Raw genomic sequence first — 17,151 nt, 5'->3', positions numbered from 1 at the left:
TCCAGCTTTGTTACCTCACTTGTGTACTACAAGTGATTTAAGTCTTGGGGCCTCAAAGGAGCAAAAGAGACTGGACCAAAAATCTCTAATCCAGCTATTAAACATATGAATAACTTTTGAATGAAATATTTGGTGGGTTTTTTTGTTGCCCAGCTTCTGTGAAAACCCTTGCAAGCTGGACCACTTCTCAGGTGCTAGACATTGAGGTTTGGGTGCCTGTTGTTGATCATCCAGGTCTGAAAATGCCTGGTTCAATTGTTAAAGTCAAGAAACTACCTGTAGTGCTGTGTTGGTTGGTATATGTTTTACATTGTTCACTCTTTTAATAATTGCCATGTTCCAGCTATGTGAATTTTTGTAAGTCTAAGTATGCACAAGTCATCATACATTTTTCACTTCTTGTATCACACTCAAAGATTTCTCACAACAATTACATTTATGTAACTGTCTGGTATTTCATCAACTTGAAGTAGCATTGTATTTATATTAAATGCATTGGAGTAGAATGACCATTATATTTAGTTTCTAAATAACTTTCTTGTCATCTTGTGCTGAGGATGAAGTTATGTAGCATTATAGAATTAAGTACTGAGGGATTTTTCATTACCAGGATCAAAGATTTGAGACACACAACTCAGAAAAGTAGGGAAAACTCATAATTGACTTATTTGCAACTGATTTATAAAACCATATCTAACATTTGGAAAAAAAAATGTTATGGAAAAGAAAGTTTTTACATATTTAGTATGCTGGATAAAATGGAAGACAGTTTATTATATAAACTTCAGGTTTTTTCCTTAGTTAGAACCAGCACTTTATCTAGGAAAATCAGTTTGAAATATCATATAGACATCTGTACCCCAAAACCATAGGTGAAGAAGCCAAACTAGGTGTGATCCTGTTGAGTTTCTTTTACAACAGATGAACATATTTTCATTTTGCCTCCTGTTAAGTGAATGATCTGTTGCTTCCTAGGATAGTGACAACCTCTGGTGGGATGCCTTTGCAACTGAATTTTTTGAAGATGATGCAACCTTAACACTTTCATTTTGTTTGGAAGATGGACCAAAGCGATACAGTAAGAAATGTATATTTTTTGTTCTAATGTTAAGTATGAGTTTCTAAAAACAGTTTATCTGTACAAGACAGATGCAACCCTGGCAATGACAAAGTCACTTGTATATATTTAGTGACTATTAAGTTACATTAAAGAATTCTATGAATTTGGAATCCATTTTTTATGGAATTCCTCTGAGTTTTATTACATGAAAATATTTCCTAGTGGAATGAAACAAATAATAAAATATAATCTTTGGATTTTTTATTTTTTAATCAATGTGCTTTGTGGCTGTGCTTGTGCTCTTTGGTAATTTGTCTTCTGCAAAAATTCAGGTGTTAAGTCTTGTGTGCAAAATTGTTCACAGAAAGGGAACTTTGTAGCAAAAATCAGTATTTTTACTGGAAGGATTTCCAAAATTAAAGAGGGATCAAAAAACCAACAAATTAAAATCTATATCCTTGCTGATGTAGATAAGGATTATTCCATCAACTGTGTGGATCTATGCTGCTTGCACATATTAAGGACAAGCCTTGGATACTGTCTGAGCAGCAGTAGAAGTCTAGAATACTCTCAATCAAGCACTAAATGAAAGCTTGACTAAAAGTGAAGCAGTGAATAAATCTGATGGCATTGGAATCCATTGCCTGCATACGCTGAGCGGCAAAAAGGAATAAAATTCATCGAACAAATTGTTTGAAGTGAATAATTTGCTCAGCTTTAGCACCAAGCGATAGAGAGAGAAGTAAACATTGTAAAACTGCATTGCCAATTGTTTGACTCCATTCAGAGTGACCCCTGATTCATGGTGACAGATTGTGCTCTCCACTTAATGTTCTGAATCTTGCGAGGTTCTTCTTTTTCATGAGAGTGACTGATTGTCAGCGTATCACTCACATACTTCTAATGCCTATTATCAATTATCTCAGGTATTTATTTGACAAGTGTTACCTTCTTCTGGAGAAAAAATAACAGCCTCTTTGAATGCATGTTTCTGGGATTAGTGTTGACAGAATTACAGTTTCTTGCCTTTCAAAGCAAGTGATAACTCTCTAAAGGTCCTCAAATTACAGCCTATAGCAACGTTGGTAACAGCTGATCTGTCCTGATTAGGTTGAGTCAACTTGTCAGATATCAGATTTGCTAGTTGTGTTATCAGTCCAGAAGGCACAGATACATCAGTAAAAAAGCAATTAATGTCCAGTTAGATCAGAGGGAGTTGTGATTCTGGAAAACAGTGCTGCATATGAAAGAATTTGTCAATGTGTAAAATACTCCTGTTGTCACAAATGCTTGATAATGGTTGTATTATCTGTAACTGGGACAGTTTGGCATGGGGTAATACTGTGATTCTTAGCACTATTGCTGGTGAGAATGATTGAGAGATCAATTTACTATAGTCATGCCTTAAAAAGTGAGTAGTACACAGAATTTTTCCTTTGGTTTTAATTTCTGACCTCCTCACAAACTGTTGCTGCTTTTGGTTTATTCTCAGCAGCTGGAATTGAAGCTCCACACTAAAGGCTCTTTGCTGTTAATTCATATTTCCTTTCCTTTGTTAGTTAATATTTATGTAATACAGAGCTATAGTATTAATGATGATTTTTGACAAAAAGAATTCCAACTCAGTGAAACTCTGAAGAGCATGCTTGTGACTGTTCCAGTTTGAGACTTCCATTGCCTTCTGAGAAGGCTTTGAGAGCAGTCTTTAGGCCTCTGTGCTGTCCAAGTTCCTGCTTGAGGACACCTTTGACAATGCATGTGGTGGCTGCAGAGTGGGGGTTGCATGTTAAGAGTAGCTCTCTCTTCCTAGCTTGTGTCCAAAACCATGGCCAGGAGTTGTGAACAGAGAAGTTTGCTCCCCTTATAGGTTTCTGTTTTGCTTGCCCAAGCCATTCTCATGCTCTGCTATTCTCTTATGGATGCTCTTGGCATCTCCCAAAATCCATTACAACACCCAGTCCCTCTGTTCCAAGCAGGTGAAATTGCTGACCAGGGGCTGTGGCTCCTGTGAGTGTGGCGTGTGGTTGCAGCCCCAAACATGGAGTTCTGAAAGCAGTGAAACAGAAGTGCCCTTTTCTTCTTCTGTGCTGTCTCCAACAAGACACCTGCCTCCTTGCCTAGTGTGTATGTTCTTTAGGATGGAGAGGGCATTAAACACATTGGAACTGGCAGAGAGGAAAAAGAAAGGACAAATCGTTCTTACTCTAGTGCAGGCACAGACAGTAATGGAGGGAACCAAGATAAGGCCCAGGAAAAGAGAAAAAGGCATCCTTTGAGAAGTTGTTTATAAAGTTGAAAGTGATGAAAGATGCTGACCTCTTGCCTTTGCTCTAGGATTCAGGTCAAAATTCCCTGCCTTTGTCTTGCTTCAGCCTGTGACAGCTTTGCTTACATCTCTGACATTGGTTGTGGCCACCACCTTATTTTTTCCTTTGGGCAATGGTTTCCCTCTTCTAAGAACTAAAATATTGTCTTTTGGAACAAACAAATTAAAAAAAAAAAACCCTATATGTGTGCGTGTGTGGAAAGGACAGAAACTTCTTTGCTGTCCGTGGCCTCATTTTTCTCTGGGTTATGGCAATTCCCAGTCCATTTCCCTCCTTTTTCTCAGGGGCTATCCAGAACTTGTGTTAAGCCATCAGAGACATGAAGAAGCATGCTGTTTTGCCTCAGGTTCCTTCTTCAGAGCCCCTCAAGAATGTTGTGGAAGGCTGCTGGGAGCTAATCTTGAGTGCAGTTCCCAAATTCCTTTTGGGGACTTTTTTCCTGTGGTTGTTTGAAACTTTTCCTTTCTTTGAGTTTCATTTCGTAGCCTGTTTCCCAGCTGTCTCTGCCTTCTGCTCTTACCTGAACAGTCCAATTCCACAGCCAATGCAAATGTTTAGAGCAGGCCTGTAAATCAGTGTTTGTGTAAGTGATAGAATTTTTTTTTTTAAAATGTCTTTTATTTGCCTCCCCTTTTAATTTCTAATATACAGTTTTGTCCAAGAGATTGTAAAGGTTGTGAACTCACCTTTATTTTGTTTTTGTCTCAGAAAACAAAGTTGCTTATTTACTTTCGTGGCCCAAAACTGAAGCTTTATGAAGAACACAAAATATTTTTAGGTCTTTCATTCATATTACCATGTTTTATAGCACTCCTCTCTATACTGAGGAAAGTATTTTCTCTAAACTGCAAAAAGCAGTTTTCTTCCCTTTGCTGTTCTCAATGTTTCTCCTCAACTGTCAGCTCTGAGATGCTTTCATTTGGAGGGAAAAATAGATATGGTTCAAAATGGGGATTTTAAGTCACTGGGTTATGTTTACTTTGCTTCACGTCAGGCAACACTATGTACTGATACTCGAGCTAGCTTTAAATGTCCCTGCACGGCACAGCATATAAATATACTTACTTATGCCCTGGGAAGAGAAGTGGTTTGTTAGTTCCATGATCCACCGGTGTTAATTAATTTGATTGCCAGATTTGTTAGACCTAGACCTAGTTATCTGTGCAGAACAATATTCTGCCTTGGATAGATGTGACTTGAAAGCCCAGCTTAACTTTTTCATGCAGAGATTTTGTGTCAGACCAGAAATAGCTGCTGCACCCATCTTTGCAGCTCTTTTTGTCTTTCTTCAGTATTTGATTTCTGTAGATGCAAGAACTTTACCTTCTGCAGTCCTTTCTCCCTGGCAGAACATTCCAGAAAGAAGACAGTATCGTCTTTCAAACAGCCACTGAAAATACATATTTCTCTTACTTGCTTATACCCCTCAGCTATTCTTTTGGTCTGCTATTATCTATGAACCCTACTCATATTACTGAATCCTATGTTGAAATTTTAAAGAAAATGCTGCAGAAAATGAAGCTATATTTTAAGTTAACAAAGGTGTAAACTAGATATTTCTCTAGTCTGGCTTTTTTGGCTATCCTGAGATGGAGAGAAACCTCACATATTCCAGTGCTTAAAGACAAGGAAAGATTCCTGAAAGCAGGGATGCTACCTGTCTTACACTGCATTGAATTGTAGTCAACAGAAACTAAGAAGTAAACACATGAAGTTCATTCTACAGTGAGAGCAAAATGAAATTTGCTTTTATATATTATGCCCTGATTTGTTTGTTCAAGAAACAAATAGGATTTAAACAAAACTGAAAAAAAGAAAATATGCCTAATGGAGCAGAATTTTTGTTTCCTTGTTTTGGATAAAGCATTCATTTCCTGTTAAGAGGCTTCTATCCCTGTAAAAGAGTAAATACTAGACTCTGATCCATTGTTGCCCAGGTTCTTTGTTTCTCAGAGACAAAATATTTCCCGAACAGATAAGAGAAACAAGTTTGATTGACAGCTCTTAGCAGAGTCTCATCAGCTGCTGTGCTGACAGCCTGGTGATGCGCACTGTGCTGATGTGGTGGGGACTGACAGGTGATTGACAGCCCAAGACTGTGGAGACAAGAAAGATGAAGCATGCTCAGTAAGAATAATGTGCAGTGTTTATGCAGCACTGCAGAGAATAGGAGCTAGAAATTTAACTCTTTCAGGGAAAGTGCTACTTTAATGCATAATGAATGCAGTTGCCACTGTACAGAAAATTAGAGCTTGTCTACATTTCTCTTCTGTTCACTAAATGATTTCTTTCCATGGAGGAGCCATAATACTGTGAGGAAGCAAAAGCATGAGGTATTACATTTGTAGCTGTAAAAAAAATTCATGTGTGGTAGATATGATGGAGCCCTCAAAATGGATTTATTTAAGCTTATAGATGTAGAATATATTGAGAATTTCAGGCACTTTTTATAGGCTTTCATCACCCAATTTTATATGGCATTGCATAATGTTACACAGTAGAAATTTCAAAAGGAACAATTTGAGCTTTTTGCTCTCCCTATCCCTAGGAAAATATAGTGAATTCAGTTTTATTGTTGCTCTGAATCTGTAGCTGATAATTGAATATGTATTTTCTGTTATAATTTCTACTGCAGTTTGTGTTTGGAATGTACAAGGTAACTATAACATGCTTTGCATTTTATGTCTTTTTTTTTTCATTTTCTCTACTTTGCTCATGAGCCCTGTTTGATTTTTCTTCATAGATAGCTAGATAGAAGAGAGAGAGAAAGAGAGAAAGAAAGGGAAAGGAGAGGAGGGGAGGGGAGGGGAGGGGAGGGGAGGGGAGGGGAGGGGAGGGGAGGGGAGGGGAGAGGAGAGGAGAGGAGAGGAGAGGAGAGGAGAGGAGAGGAGAGGAGAGGAGAGGAGAGGAGAGGAGAGGAGAGGAGAGGAGAGGAGAGGAGAGGAGAGGAGAGGAGAGGAGAGGAGAGGAGAGGAGAGGAGAGGAGAGGAGAGGAGAGGAGAGGAGAGGAGAGGAGAGGAAAAAAGGTTTACTGTGCAATAGTTTCAGAGTGAAGTTTAGGCCAAGTGCCAATATCATCAACTTTGAAGTGCTTATCTAAGTTTTTCTGTGCCTTTATATTTAAATTATATATTTATATTACATAAATGTATTTTAGATTTTACTATAAACTATTCAATTAATACATGGGAACGAACCTGCAACTGATTCATTGTGAATTTGACCCTGTTTTTATAACTTGTGCAATGCAGGTAACTTTATAGCCCTTTAGTGCAAAACTTTGCAGGGGTTAACAGTGAGAAGCTACATTTACTGGGTATTTCTTATAAACACAGTTTGGGGATAAACAGGAAAAGTTCATCATACATTACCCACTTGCATAACTATTTTCAAAAAGGTGGTTTGGGGGGCCAGCATGCTATATTATCACCCCAGGTTTCTCTCAAACTGTCATCTAGCTTGTCTCCTATAACTGTTAGGGAGAAAATTAAATTTTCCTAGAGAAACATATTGTTTTCTTTCCAGGAAAATCTTCTTTCTTTTTTCCCTTTATTTTTCTCCCAAGAAACCAGTCATTAAACATCATTTGAGCATTCAGGTACAACACAGTAAATTGGCCTAGCTTGGTGAGACAGATTATTCTGTGTGACTCCCCTGGTACTGATCTTTATATACCACTATTTTAGTTTTGGGTTTTTTCAAAGTTTCTTGACAATTCTTTTGAATTTCATTTTGGAACATAGGTAAAAATTTCATTAAATTCAGATGTAAAATGTCCACAATTGCCTGGATCACCACTAGCCCCTCCATTCTCCAGCTAATGATTTCTAATTAACAAGTACTTCCTAAAATTGATGTTTTAAAGAGTTCTCAATCAATTTTCAGTATGCTCTATGAAAATTGTATATTAATAAACTTTACTAAGAATATAAATAATGCACTAGTAAGCTGAATGCTTTACAGGTGTCTAAGTGTATTACAGCCATGCACTTATCTTTATCACCCAAACTTTTGTAAGCTCATCAAAGAATAAAATGAGATTTGTTTGACAAGAGCTATTTTGCATAAACCCATGTTGACTGGCATTAATTACATCCCTTTCACTTCAATCTTTGTTAGTTAAATCCTGTATAATTTTTTTTCACTATTTTGTCTGGATTGATATCAAGCGAGTGTATTATGTTATGCTATTCCCTGACTGTATAGTGTCCCTTAAATATCAGCAGAGCAATAGTGGATTTTTAAAATTCCCTCAGTAGTTCTTTTATTTTTTAATTAATATTTTATAACACCACATAAAAATGTGAAAAAACCCTTAGTACTGCCAGTTTCAAAACGTTTACTTCTCATGGATACTAGTTCAGATCCATCTTAGTTGCTGATGGACTAGAAAGTACTTTTCACTCAAGATCAACATTCATTCCAAAAGTAGAACAGAAAAGCTTTTTATATATTGATGTTAAAAGTTTTTCTGTTCCAAAATTAAATTAAGTTTTGATAAATTTCAATGTCTTATTTTCTCTATTTTTTACAGAGATAAATTTTTCTCTGCCAACTTCAGTATCTCATTATAATATTTTATATTTCATAATATGTTTTTACACATTTCTGACTTTTTATCTTTGCTTTAATTTTCTACAGGTGTCATAATTATCAGGATTTTTCCCCTTCTAATTTTGTTTCCTAATAACTTTTCTTTGCCAGAGTTGTTTTCTTTTTCACAATATAGTTGTATCTTTTAGATATCTTAGGAAGTCTCTTTACTTAATTTCCATTCATAGTTCTTTTCTCTATTTTCTCCTGGTCAGCTGAGCTGTGGTGAATTCAGTATTCTGAAGCACCAGCTGTATCTCTCTTACTGACTGGGATTGCCTTTTCTTTGTCTGTACTGAAGGCATGTTTTGGATGGCATTTGTACAGAAACATGTGGTCTGATTGGAGAGTATCCAGAGGAAAGAAAAAGCCTTGAAATAAGACTTACTAAGAAGAATCAAAGAACTTGAGTTGGTCAGTCTGCAGAAGAGAAGACATAGAAAAAAGAAAGAGAAAAATGGGACATAATAGCAGGACATATCAAGGAAAGGCATGTGGTCTGTTTCCACAGCCATGATGAGCAGGAGAAGAGATGCAGGCCTAAAATTGCATTAAAAACAAAACCAAAAAAAAAAAAAAAAAAAAAAAAAAAAGCAGACCAAAACAATTTGAGGGGTTCACTCTTACTAGTGTTAAAAATGAGGTGCTTGGAGAGATTCCCTGGGGAGGCTGTGAAGCCTCCTGTAATCAGGGGGCTGTCTGACCTTCACCTCTGGTTTCCTGAAGTCGCCAGTGCCAGAGCCAGTGCCAACTTTCAGTTCCTTATTCAGCTCAGTCTAAGCCATCATAACCAGTTCTGGAGCAACTTACTCATCTTGTATGCTGAACTTTTTGTGATTAAAAACACCTTACTATTTCTAATTTTGAGTAGTAGAAATAATTTTCTAATACTGCTGGCTAAGCAAGAATATGCACATGCATCAATTTCCTTCAGAAAGAGCTTTTTTCTTTTTCTCCATATTACTGACAGGTGTTGAAGGAACAACTCCTGCTAGTTCCTGATTTGCAATTAGCAGATATGAATTAGACTTTCACCTCTGCCAGCTGCAGTCTTGTTAGCTAGCTTAGTGTTCCTGCACCTCTGAATTATCAATACCTTCAAAAGAAGGCTTCACTGCAAAGGGAAGCCACATGCAACGTGTGTGTATTGCCTGTGTGCACACACAGCATCAGTTAGGTACTCCCTGGAAAATTTTATAATGAAAACTGTTTTATCAGCCTCTTTGTCAACTATCCTAACGAATAACTTATGATTTCAGATATCTTACAAAGGGGGAGCCCAGATTTCTTCTGCTTGTAACTAAGCATGTTGTACAAATCAATATGGGAGACCCTATGTCTGTGGAGTGGTACATGGAAAAGGGCTCCTAATGTAATAATGGCTACTAACTCCTGATGTGAATATTGTGCAATTATATGGAGTCTCTAATTGCAATTTCTGAAACCCCTGTCAATCAGATTGGTTCTGCTGCTGTATAAACAAAGTGATAAGCCCTCTTTGGGAGAAATCTTAATATCATAGGACATGATACATTAGAGGTGTCTTGGGTCTGTTCAGAAGGCAGAAGGAGTAAAAGCAAAATTAACATGAGAGAATCACAGTGATTTATGAGCTTTTCCCCTGCCCAATACAAATAATCCCTTTGTTGTGGTTGGCTTTTGTTAACCCAATTGGTCGAAATTATGTAGCATTCAGTTCTTTCTGCAGGAGGTAAAGTAAATATAATTATGGAAACCCATGCAAAATAATAGAATTTAATAGCTTTTTACATCAAAATATGAACCAATTTTTCACTGTTTTAAAATTCAGGTTAAATAATTTCTTAATTGTTTTGTGTACATAGTGATGTCAATTGTGAGGAATTGGTCAGTACTTTTTCTGTTTTGCTAAATAACTGTGTTTGGCTTCAAATGTTGTCAGTGCACTAAATTAATTTTCTTCTGTTGAGAAATAAAAGTGTTCTTATACTAAAGGTATTTTAGGTTTTTTTTCCATTAAATTGAAAATATTCAGTGGTTATTGATTCAACTTTTAATGTTACCAAGTGATTTTTAAGATGATTAATTAATATATGTTATGTTCTTGCAGAAAAATGTCTTCATGTAGTTACAGAGTTCCTGTAAGAGACAAGACTCGGTTAGAATATTCATGTTTCCCTTAGTAGTCAAGAATTCTTTTTTCTGCATTTTTCATTTTTGTTCTTTTCTTTCATTACACTCATGTTTATTTTTCAGAAGTGAAAACCTCACTTTGTGAATTACCTAAGAAACACCATAAAAAATATGGAAGTTGTTTGGTAGAGGGTATTTTCATATTGTTGTCTCGTTTCTAAAACAAAGAGAGACATTTAATTACTTATAGTAGTTTTATCCACAATTGGTATAAACTATAACACTTTGGAGCACATGGACTGCCTGAAGATATTAGAAACACATTTCTTTTTATAGAGCACTGAATAACTAAACTGGGCCAGATTTTTTTCTTCCTTTTCTGCATCCTCAGGTATAGGTGATCCAGAACAAAATTCCTAATTGTTCTGGCAATTTTGTGCATATTATGATGACTTTATAATAATTTATAAATTCTATACTGTGCATTTAGTCTGACCAATGCAGTTAGTGGTGTTGCATGCTTCATGGCTTTAGCACTCTGTCAGGACAAGGCTTGTAGGCACAGGTGGTATTTTTTAAATTCAGATGATAAAATATTCGGTCTACTCACAAATTTAATCTTGCAGACCTGTATGCACACACAAATAGACCATAGTCAAATATACAAACATGCATCCTAAATAGTGTAGGTTCTATTACACAAAGTGTGCATGCTTGTCTTTAATGTAAAAATAAGACTTTATCAAGACTTTTACAATGTATTTCTGTGGTGCAGTAGAGCTGTTCCACATGATGTACCTTATTTTTAGGCACTAGGTATTTACTGTTGTGCAATATTTTTAAATGGCTTAGGAGAACACAACATGCAACATCACCAAAAATTATGGAATCTTTATATAAATACATTTAAACTGGGTCAGCTGCAGCACCATGATTAGTAGAAATAGACTCAAAAGCTGATTCTGGACACTGAGATGCTATTCCCAATTCCGTATTGAAAGTTTCCCTGAATTAATGCAGTCGTGATTTTTTTTAAAAAAAAACGTCTGCTATGTATGGGAAGGCTCAGATATTATACAGTGACTATCATTCTTTATCATATTGAATTCTGCACTCCAAATTATATTACCTTTAAAATGTTGCTGACATTTTGCTGTTCCACTATTCTGATCCATACAGGTTTTATACCATAATATTTTAAGTTCATTCTGGTGCATATAGCAATGTAAGCAGTACCTTGCATTTCTTGTTTCTTCTCTCCTTATTTTTGCAGAGAAGTGGTCTCTGTGAAGTATTTGCTTAGGATTTTTCAAGACAAATTAACTCAATACATAGATACTATTAAAAGTTTTCATCAGAGAGGACAGTTTATAGGCATATGTATAGGATTTGGAACAGAATGATTAAGATTTATTTTATCCCTTTGTTTTTGTGGAGTTTGAACTATCCTACTGAACTCCTGGGTATGTCCTGGTCCCTGAAGGACACTGGTATCCAGCTCTGCTTGTGCAGGAATAAGTGCAAGTCCATTGTTCCAGATACGCTCTTTGAAGGATCTTGTTTCAGGTCATTAAGAGTGTTGGTATCTTGGTTTTATACTGTATGAGAAAGCCAGGAGGATTGCAAGCGAGCTCTGGGCTGCTGAGGAGATACAAAAGTACCACAGCATAAGGAACTACCTGCAACCTTGTGGTTACGCTGTGTAGGGCTGTTTCCTTGCTGCCACCCAGCCAAGACATATGAATCAACAGTCAGTGGCTGCGAAAATTTTGTTGCTGAAGGGCACTATCACATGCAGAGTCCGGGTGATGTCTCTTCCATCATCTTCTGGAGCTCTGCTCCAGAATAAACTGCCTACACCTAGGTATTCCTTCAGCCAAAGAGGCTTGTGCCTTCACTCCAGGGTCATGAAAGTGCTAGTCTTTCATTATCAGCGTTACCTTTTCTATAGCATTCAACTTCAAACATCTGCTTTTTATCTGTGTCTCGGGTTAATCTTAGCTTACCATTTTGGATACAGTACAGGAATGTGTGCAGAGAAGCACCTGTGCACAGCTGTCTGTCCGATGGCTGCTTCTGAGGCAACTCCATCGATGCAGTTCACTGGGTACCTGAAACTAGATGTTGAACATTTTGTTGTATCTATTAAAAATCCATGACTCCCAGCTCCATTTGGCTATGATAAAGGTTTTTATATACATTTTATCTAGTCCAGAAATATTAGAACACTATGTAATTCAATTTTATTTTTGTCTTTAATGTCTGAACTTGAATTAATACAGCATTACTTTTCATCCTGATATCAATCTTGTTCCTTTCATTCAAATCCAAATTCCTTTGTAGTACATGATTTAATTCACTAAAATAAGGTAAAATGAAACCCTGGTCCAGGAAACATTAAACTAACATATTTTTCATGTTACATGTGATAGCAGCAGTCTGCTGTACAACTGTTTGTGTTTCCCCCCCCTCTTTTAGTTGCTGACAGGCTTTAAAACTTCTTTCCTTCTCAAGAACTGGTATTGCCTCTGTTCTTCCCCCCCACCCTACCCCTGCCTTTAGCCTTAAGGAAAATAAATTCATCCATTATTAAATTATATTAGAGAGATTAAAAATACACTTTTCTTTTATAAAATCAAGTCCCTATATTTTAAGCAATTTTGAACTGAAACTATTTTGATATTCTCTGACTGTGGATGTGTGCTTTCTTTTGTGGTAAATTAGCTTTGATTTGACAGCTATTTTTGTTTCAAGATTGTAGGCACACCAGCTTTTCTGAGGCTTGGCTCTTAGGGACAGTTGCACATGCATGGCTGGCTGTGCATCAAATTCTGTAATCCAAAGGGATGCTCCAGGTCATGGTCTTAAAAAAAAAATCCAAAAAATTAAAAAGGAATAAAAAAAAGGAAAATGATAAGGCAAAGAGATTTTGAACCACAACATGGACTTGTACCAACACATATCAAGTTGGAAAACAAAGGAATATCTTTCCTTTCCAGACTGTTTTGGTTTGATATTCTTATTTTCTCCATTATGCATGCACAAGTAATGTAATTAGTTTATAGTTTTAAAATGCAAATGAAACAGAGGGTATCTCTGATACTGAGAAAGGTTAAACTTAGTTTAGAGAAATGTGCACAGCCTGTAGTGTGAATTTGTGTACAACTTGGGAGTTGTATTATGGTAAGGAGAACGTTCTTGACTAAACAGAAAGAAAAATTCTGGACAATGCATTCCAACCACCTTCAGAAAGGTACAGTTTGTACTGTTAGTACTCTCAGGGCCAGCTTGTTGATTTAATTTATAATCTGTTGTGCTGGTGGCTGGATGCTACATTGACATCAGCAGGCAGTGCAGTGCAGTAGGAATTGCAGTATTGAGGGCATGACTTCCACACAATTCATGTTTTGCAGAGGTTTATTTCAGACTAGGTCAAACCCAGTCTAGTGAGCTACCTGCCTGTTAATGGCTGGCATGCATTCAGTACCTTCCTGGAGTCCATCTGACTCCTTTCTTACAAAGGGCATAGAGTCTGTGAGTTTGGAGACCTCTCCATGTCATGGACCAAAGCAAGGTGATTCAGCCACTGCCTTCAGAAAAGTGTTCCTTAACTGAGCTAAAAAGTGAGTGTTAATTTAGGGATGGAACAGGAATTCCTTTGTGATTATGCCTTCATTAGGCACCCTGCAGGGTGCCATGTTTGTCATCCTGGGATGAAAAGTTCATTTAATTTTACTTTTGATATCATTCATACCATAGACCTAATAACCCTCTGCTCTTCTCCCTTCCATGAAAAGCATCCAAGTCCTGAAGGAGTCTATTCTATGTATTCAGCACCAGTCATGTTCCTATGACAATGCTTTTCTCTGGTCTGATGACAATTCTTCTTCCTCCAACACCTGCTTGATTTTTTTTTTTTTTTCTAGAGCTGTGGAGAAGATAGACTGTTCCGCACAAAATCTCTTGCCCTTTTAACTTATTTTAGTCTCTGCGAGGTCTGCAGCCTTGCTCTGCAGCTGTGTCTCAGCCCCTCCAGTGCTGCTGACCTCCCTTGGAGTGAGCCAGGGGCTTGGCAGTAGCTTGTTTTGCTGCTTGGACCCACTTCCCCCATGTTGGGTCAAGGAATCAGCCCCATCTGACAGTCCTTGAGTGCTGTGTAGAAACCACATTCCTCAGGGAATATGCATACTCTTGGCATACTTTGAAAGCCAGTGTTAAATCCCAAAATGCTTTCTTCTGAAGCTTCTTTCCCCCCATCAATACTCTTTAATAATAACAAAGACAAAAGACCTATTTAGGATCCAATGATGTGATTCTACAGTAGAGAGCTCAGATATAATAAATATAACTTTAGCTGCTCCTAGCAATAACTTTCAACAGAATGTAACCAATATGTCAGTAGATATATTGTGAACTGCATGATTTCAAGTGTTAATATACCTTGATATGTCTCTTGATTGTGGGAAGGTGCACACATATATCTACATTGTAGTAAATTTGTATACTATCAAATTCATTTGTGCAAATGTATGTGATCATGTAATTACACTCTATATGATTGCAATACAGATGCACAGGGAATCAGGATTAAGATTGTGCTGTCAGCTTCAATTTGAATAACCCCTGGCATCTGAGCACGCTGCAATGGAACATCAGCTTTTGGTGCGGCTTCTGCTGAAGCTGCTAGAATTAGGATCAATGTCTGCTTCTCTTTGGCAAGTTATTGCTGTCCTGAACACAGGTGTGTGTACCTGGTCATTCTGATCAGGTCACCAGCAGCACACAAAAGAAGTAATAGAAATGAGGGTAATGCCCATTAGCTAGGACAGAAATGGCAGTGTAGCTTCTCAGCAGAGGCAGTCAGTGACAGCTATGGCACAGTCTACAGAACCGAGCTTTCCATGCACTGGGCCACCACAAGTGCATCTTGTTACAAGAAAGTAATGAAGTGGCCTGCAAGAGGGTTAGCAAGGACAAGCATTCATCATTACCCAACTTTTAGATGTCCTCCTAGAAAGGAGAAGAATGCCATTATTTTATTTTTGCTTGTTTGTATAGTGTATTATGAGATAATCATTCAAGTCTGCTTAAGTTGAATGATTGTTTAAAAACATCTTAGTATCTACTGAAAATGCTACTTAATACCAGAGACAGCAAACAAAATATATTTTTTACAGGGAGCATGTTAAAACTATTTTTTAAGCAAAGCTTTAATGAGATAATATTGGCATGTGAGAATTTTCTGGTTTGCATGTCTTGCCAGTTGAGTATTCCCCTTCTGTCACTTCTGTTTTAAAGTAAGGTTTATTGGAATTGCACAGCATATATATAATTTGTCTTTATGAAACTGGTACATTTACTGACCAAATCATGACACATTCCTCTAGACCTGTTGATAGGATCTAAACTGTACTTCTTCTGTGTGCTTTGAATTTGAAAGCAAAAGTCAGCAGGATTGAAAGGGACAGCTATGAGGCCTTTACCATGAAATTTTGGAACAGTTTTAAAATAAGAGGAAAAGACCTTGGAGCCTGCATCACACAGCTGTGTTTCAAAACATTTGAAACAGTGTTTCAAATGCACATTACTGTAAGATTTTCATTCTCACTGAAAAACTTTTTTTTTTTAAGCTTTTCAACTCCTTAATGACTTACTCTTCTCCTTCTTTATATCATCACCGTTATACTATCTTTGTCATTATTAATTTATGAAATTATGTTTGATATGTCTAGCTAGTTTAGTTATAAAGGAAGGAAGCAACAAGAAAATAGCATCCTAATAATTATATTCAAGTCAACAGTGTTTGGAATAAAAACAGGTTTTTGCTATTTTGCTCTTACCTACGTAGTGATGAGTTAAAAGGACACAGAGCAAAATTTTCAGAGGCCACTAATTCTTACAGTCATTTTTACAAGTGTTCATGTAAACTTCTCATTAATATATTCATACTTGCCATTATATACAGCCATTTGAGGAAAAGAAAAGCCATTATTAAAAACATTGGTTTATTTGTTTAGAGTTTCACCATCAGTTACGAAACTTTTACTTTTTCTTTTTCATAAAATAATGGTTAGTGTACCCAGCTTTCTGGCACAACAAACTTGGTAAAATGTTGTGCATATACAGCCTTCCTATTTGAAAAGTAGTCTAGGAAAGATAATATTTGATTGACTACTTATGAGTAAACCTCCTATTCCAGGCAATGTAGCTGAACGTATTTTATGCAAAAATATTAAAATGCATGGTCTTCTAAAACAAAGACAGGCCAAAATATCAGTAATTATAAAAGTCTTCATGCAGGTTGACAACAATACAGCAGTTCTCTCATTTGATAATTACCTTGTTAAGATAGTGTCCAGCTAGCACTGCATATTTTGAAGAAAATTATCGTCTTGTTAACAGAGGTCCAGCACTCTTCATCAAAATATTGGTCTGAAATTTTGACTTAAATTTAGATTTTCTGGACTGAAGTAAGTAGCTCTTTCTTAGATTTTTTTTCTTTATTTTCTGCTCTATTTTTCCATTATTTATTTCTACTATTATACTTGAAATAACATCATATTTAGTTATAGAGTCATAGCATGGTTTTTGTTGAAGGAGACCTTAAAAATCACCTGGTTCCAACCCCCTGCCATGAGCAGGAGCTCCTTTCACTAGACGGGGTTGCTCAAAGCCCTGCCCAGCCTAACCTTGAACATTTCCAGGATGGGGCATCCACAGGTTTTTTTGGGCAACCTTTTCCAGCATCTTACACCATCATTGTAAAGAATTTCTTCCTAACAGCTCATGTAAACCCACTCTCTTAGTTTAGAGCCATTACCCCTTGTTCCATCACTACATCAGCCCAGCTCTCTCGTAACCCCCTTTAAGTACTGGAAGGTGCTGTGAGGTTTCCTTGGAGCCTTCTCTTCTTCAGGCTGAAACAACACATCTCTCAGCCTTCTTTATAGAAGTGCTCCAGCTCCAAGATCATCTTTTTGAGTTTCAAAACTCCTTTTCCCTCTGGATGGCATCCCTTCCCTCCAGCCTTGCTGTATCACACAGATTGGTGTCATCTGC

The 17,151-nt window shown here is 36.9% G+C and overlaps 1 protein-coding gene across 10 annotated transcripts in view; it reads left to right on the top strand.

Moving 5' to 3' along the window:
* Positions 1-17,151, top strand: part of LDB2 (LIM domain binding 2) — a 213,342-nt gene that overhangs the window by 71,976 nt on the left and 124,215 nt on the right. For all 10 annotated transcript variants that reach the window (XM_088056714.1, XM_088056712.1, XM_088056713.1 and 7 more), the window contains one exon: positions 976-1,078. In XM_088056714.1, coding sequence (XP_087912840.1) covers positions 976-1,078 — 103 coding nt within the window. The remainder of the gene's footprint in view (positions 1-975; positions 1,079-17,151) is intronic.

This window comes from Pseudopodoces humilis, chromosome 6, assembly GCF_049639895.1.
Source record: "Pseudopodoces humilis isolate 2021_Gansu_Grassland_sample_001 chromosome 6, ASM4963989v1, whole genome shotgun sequence".
NCBI classification, from domain to species: domain Eukaryota; kingdom Metazoa; phylum Chordata; class Aves; order Passeriformes; family Paridae; genus Pseudopodoces; species Pseudopodoces humilis.
Note: the sequence above shows the minus strand (reverse complement) of the source record. Positions and strands in the feature narration are given on the sequence as shown.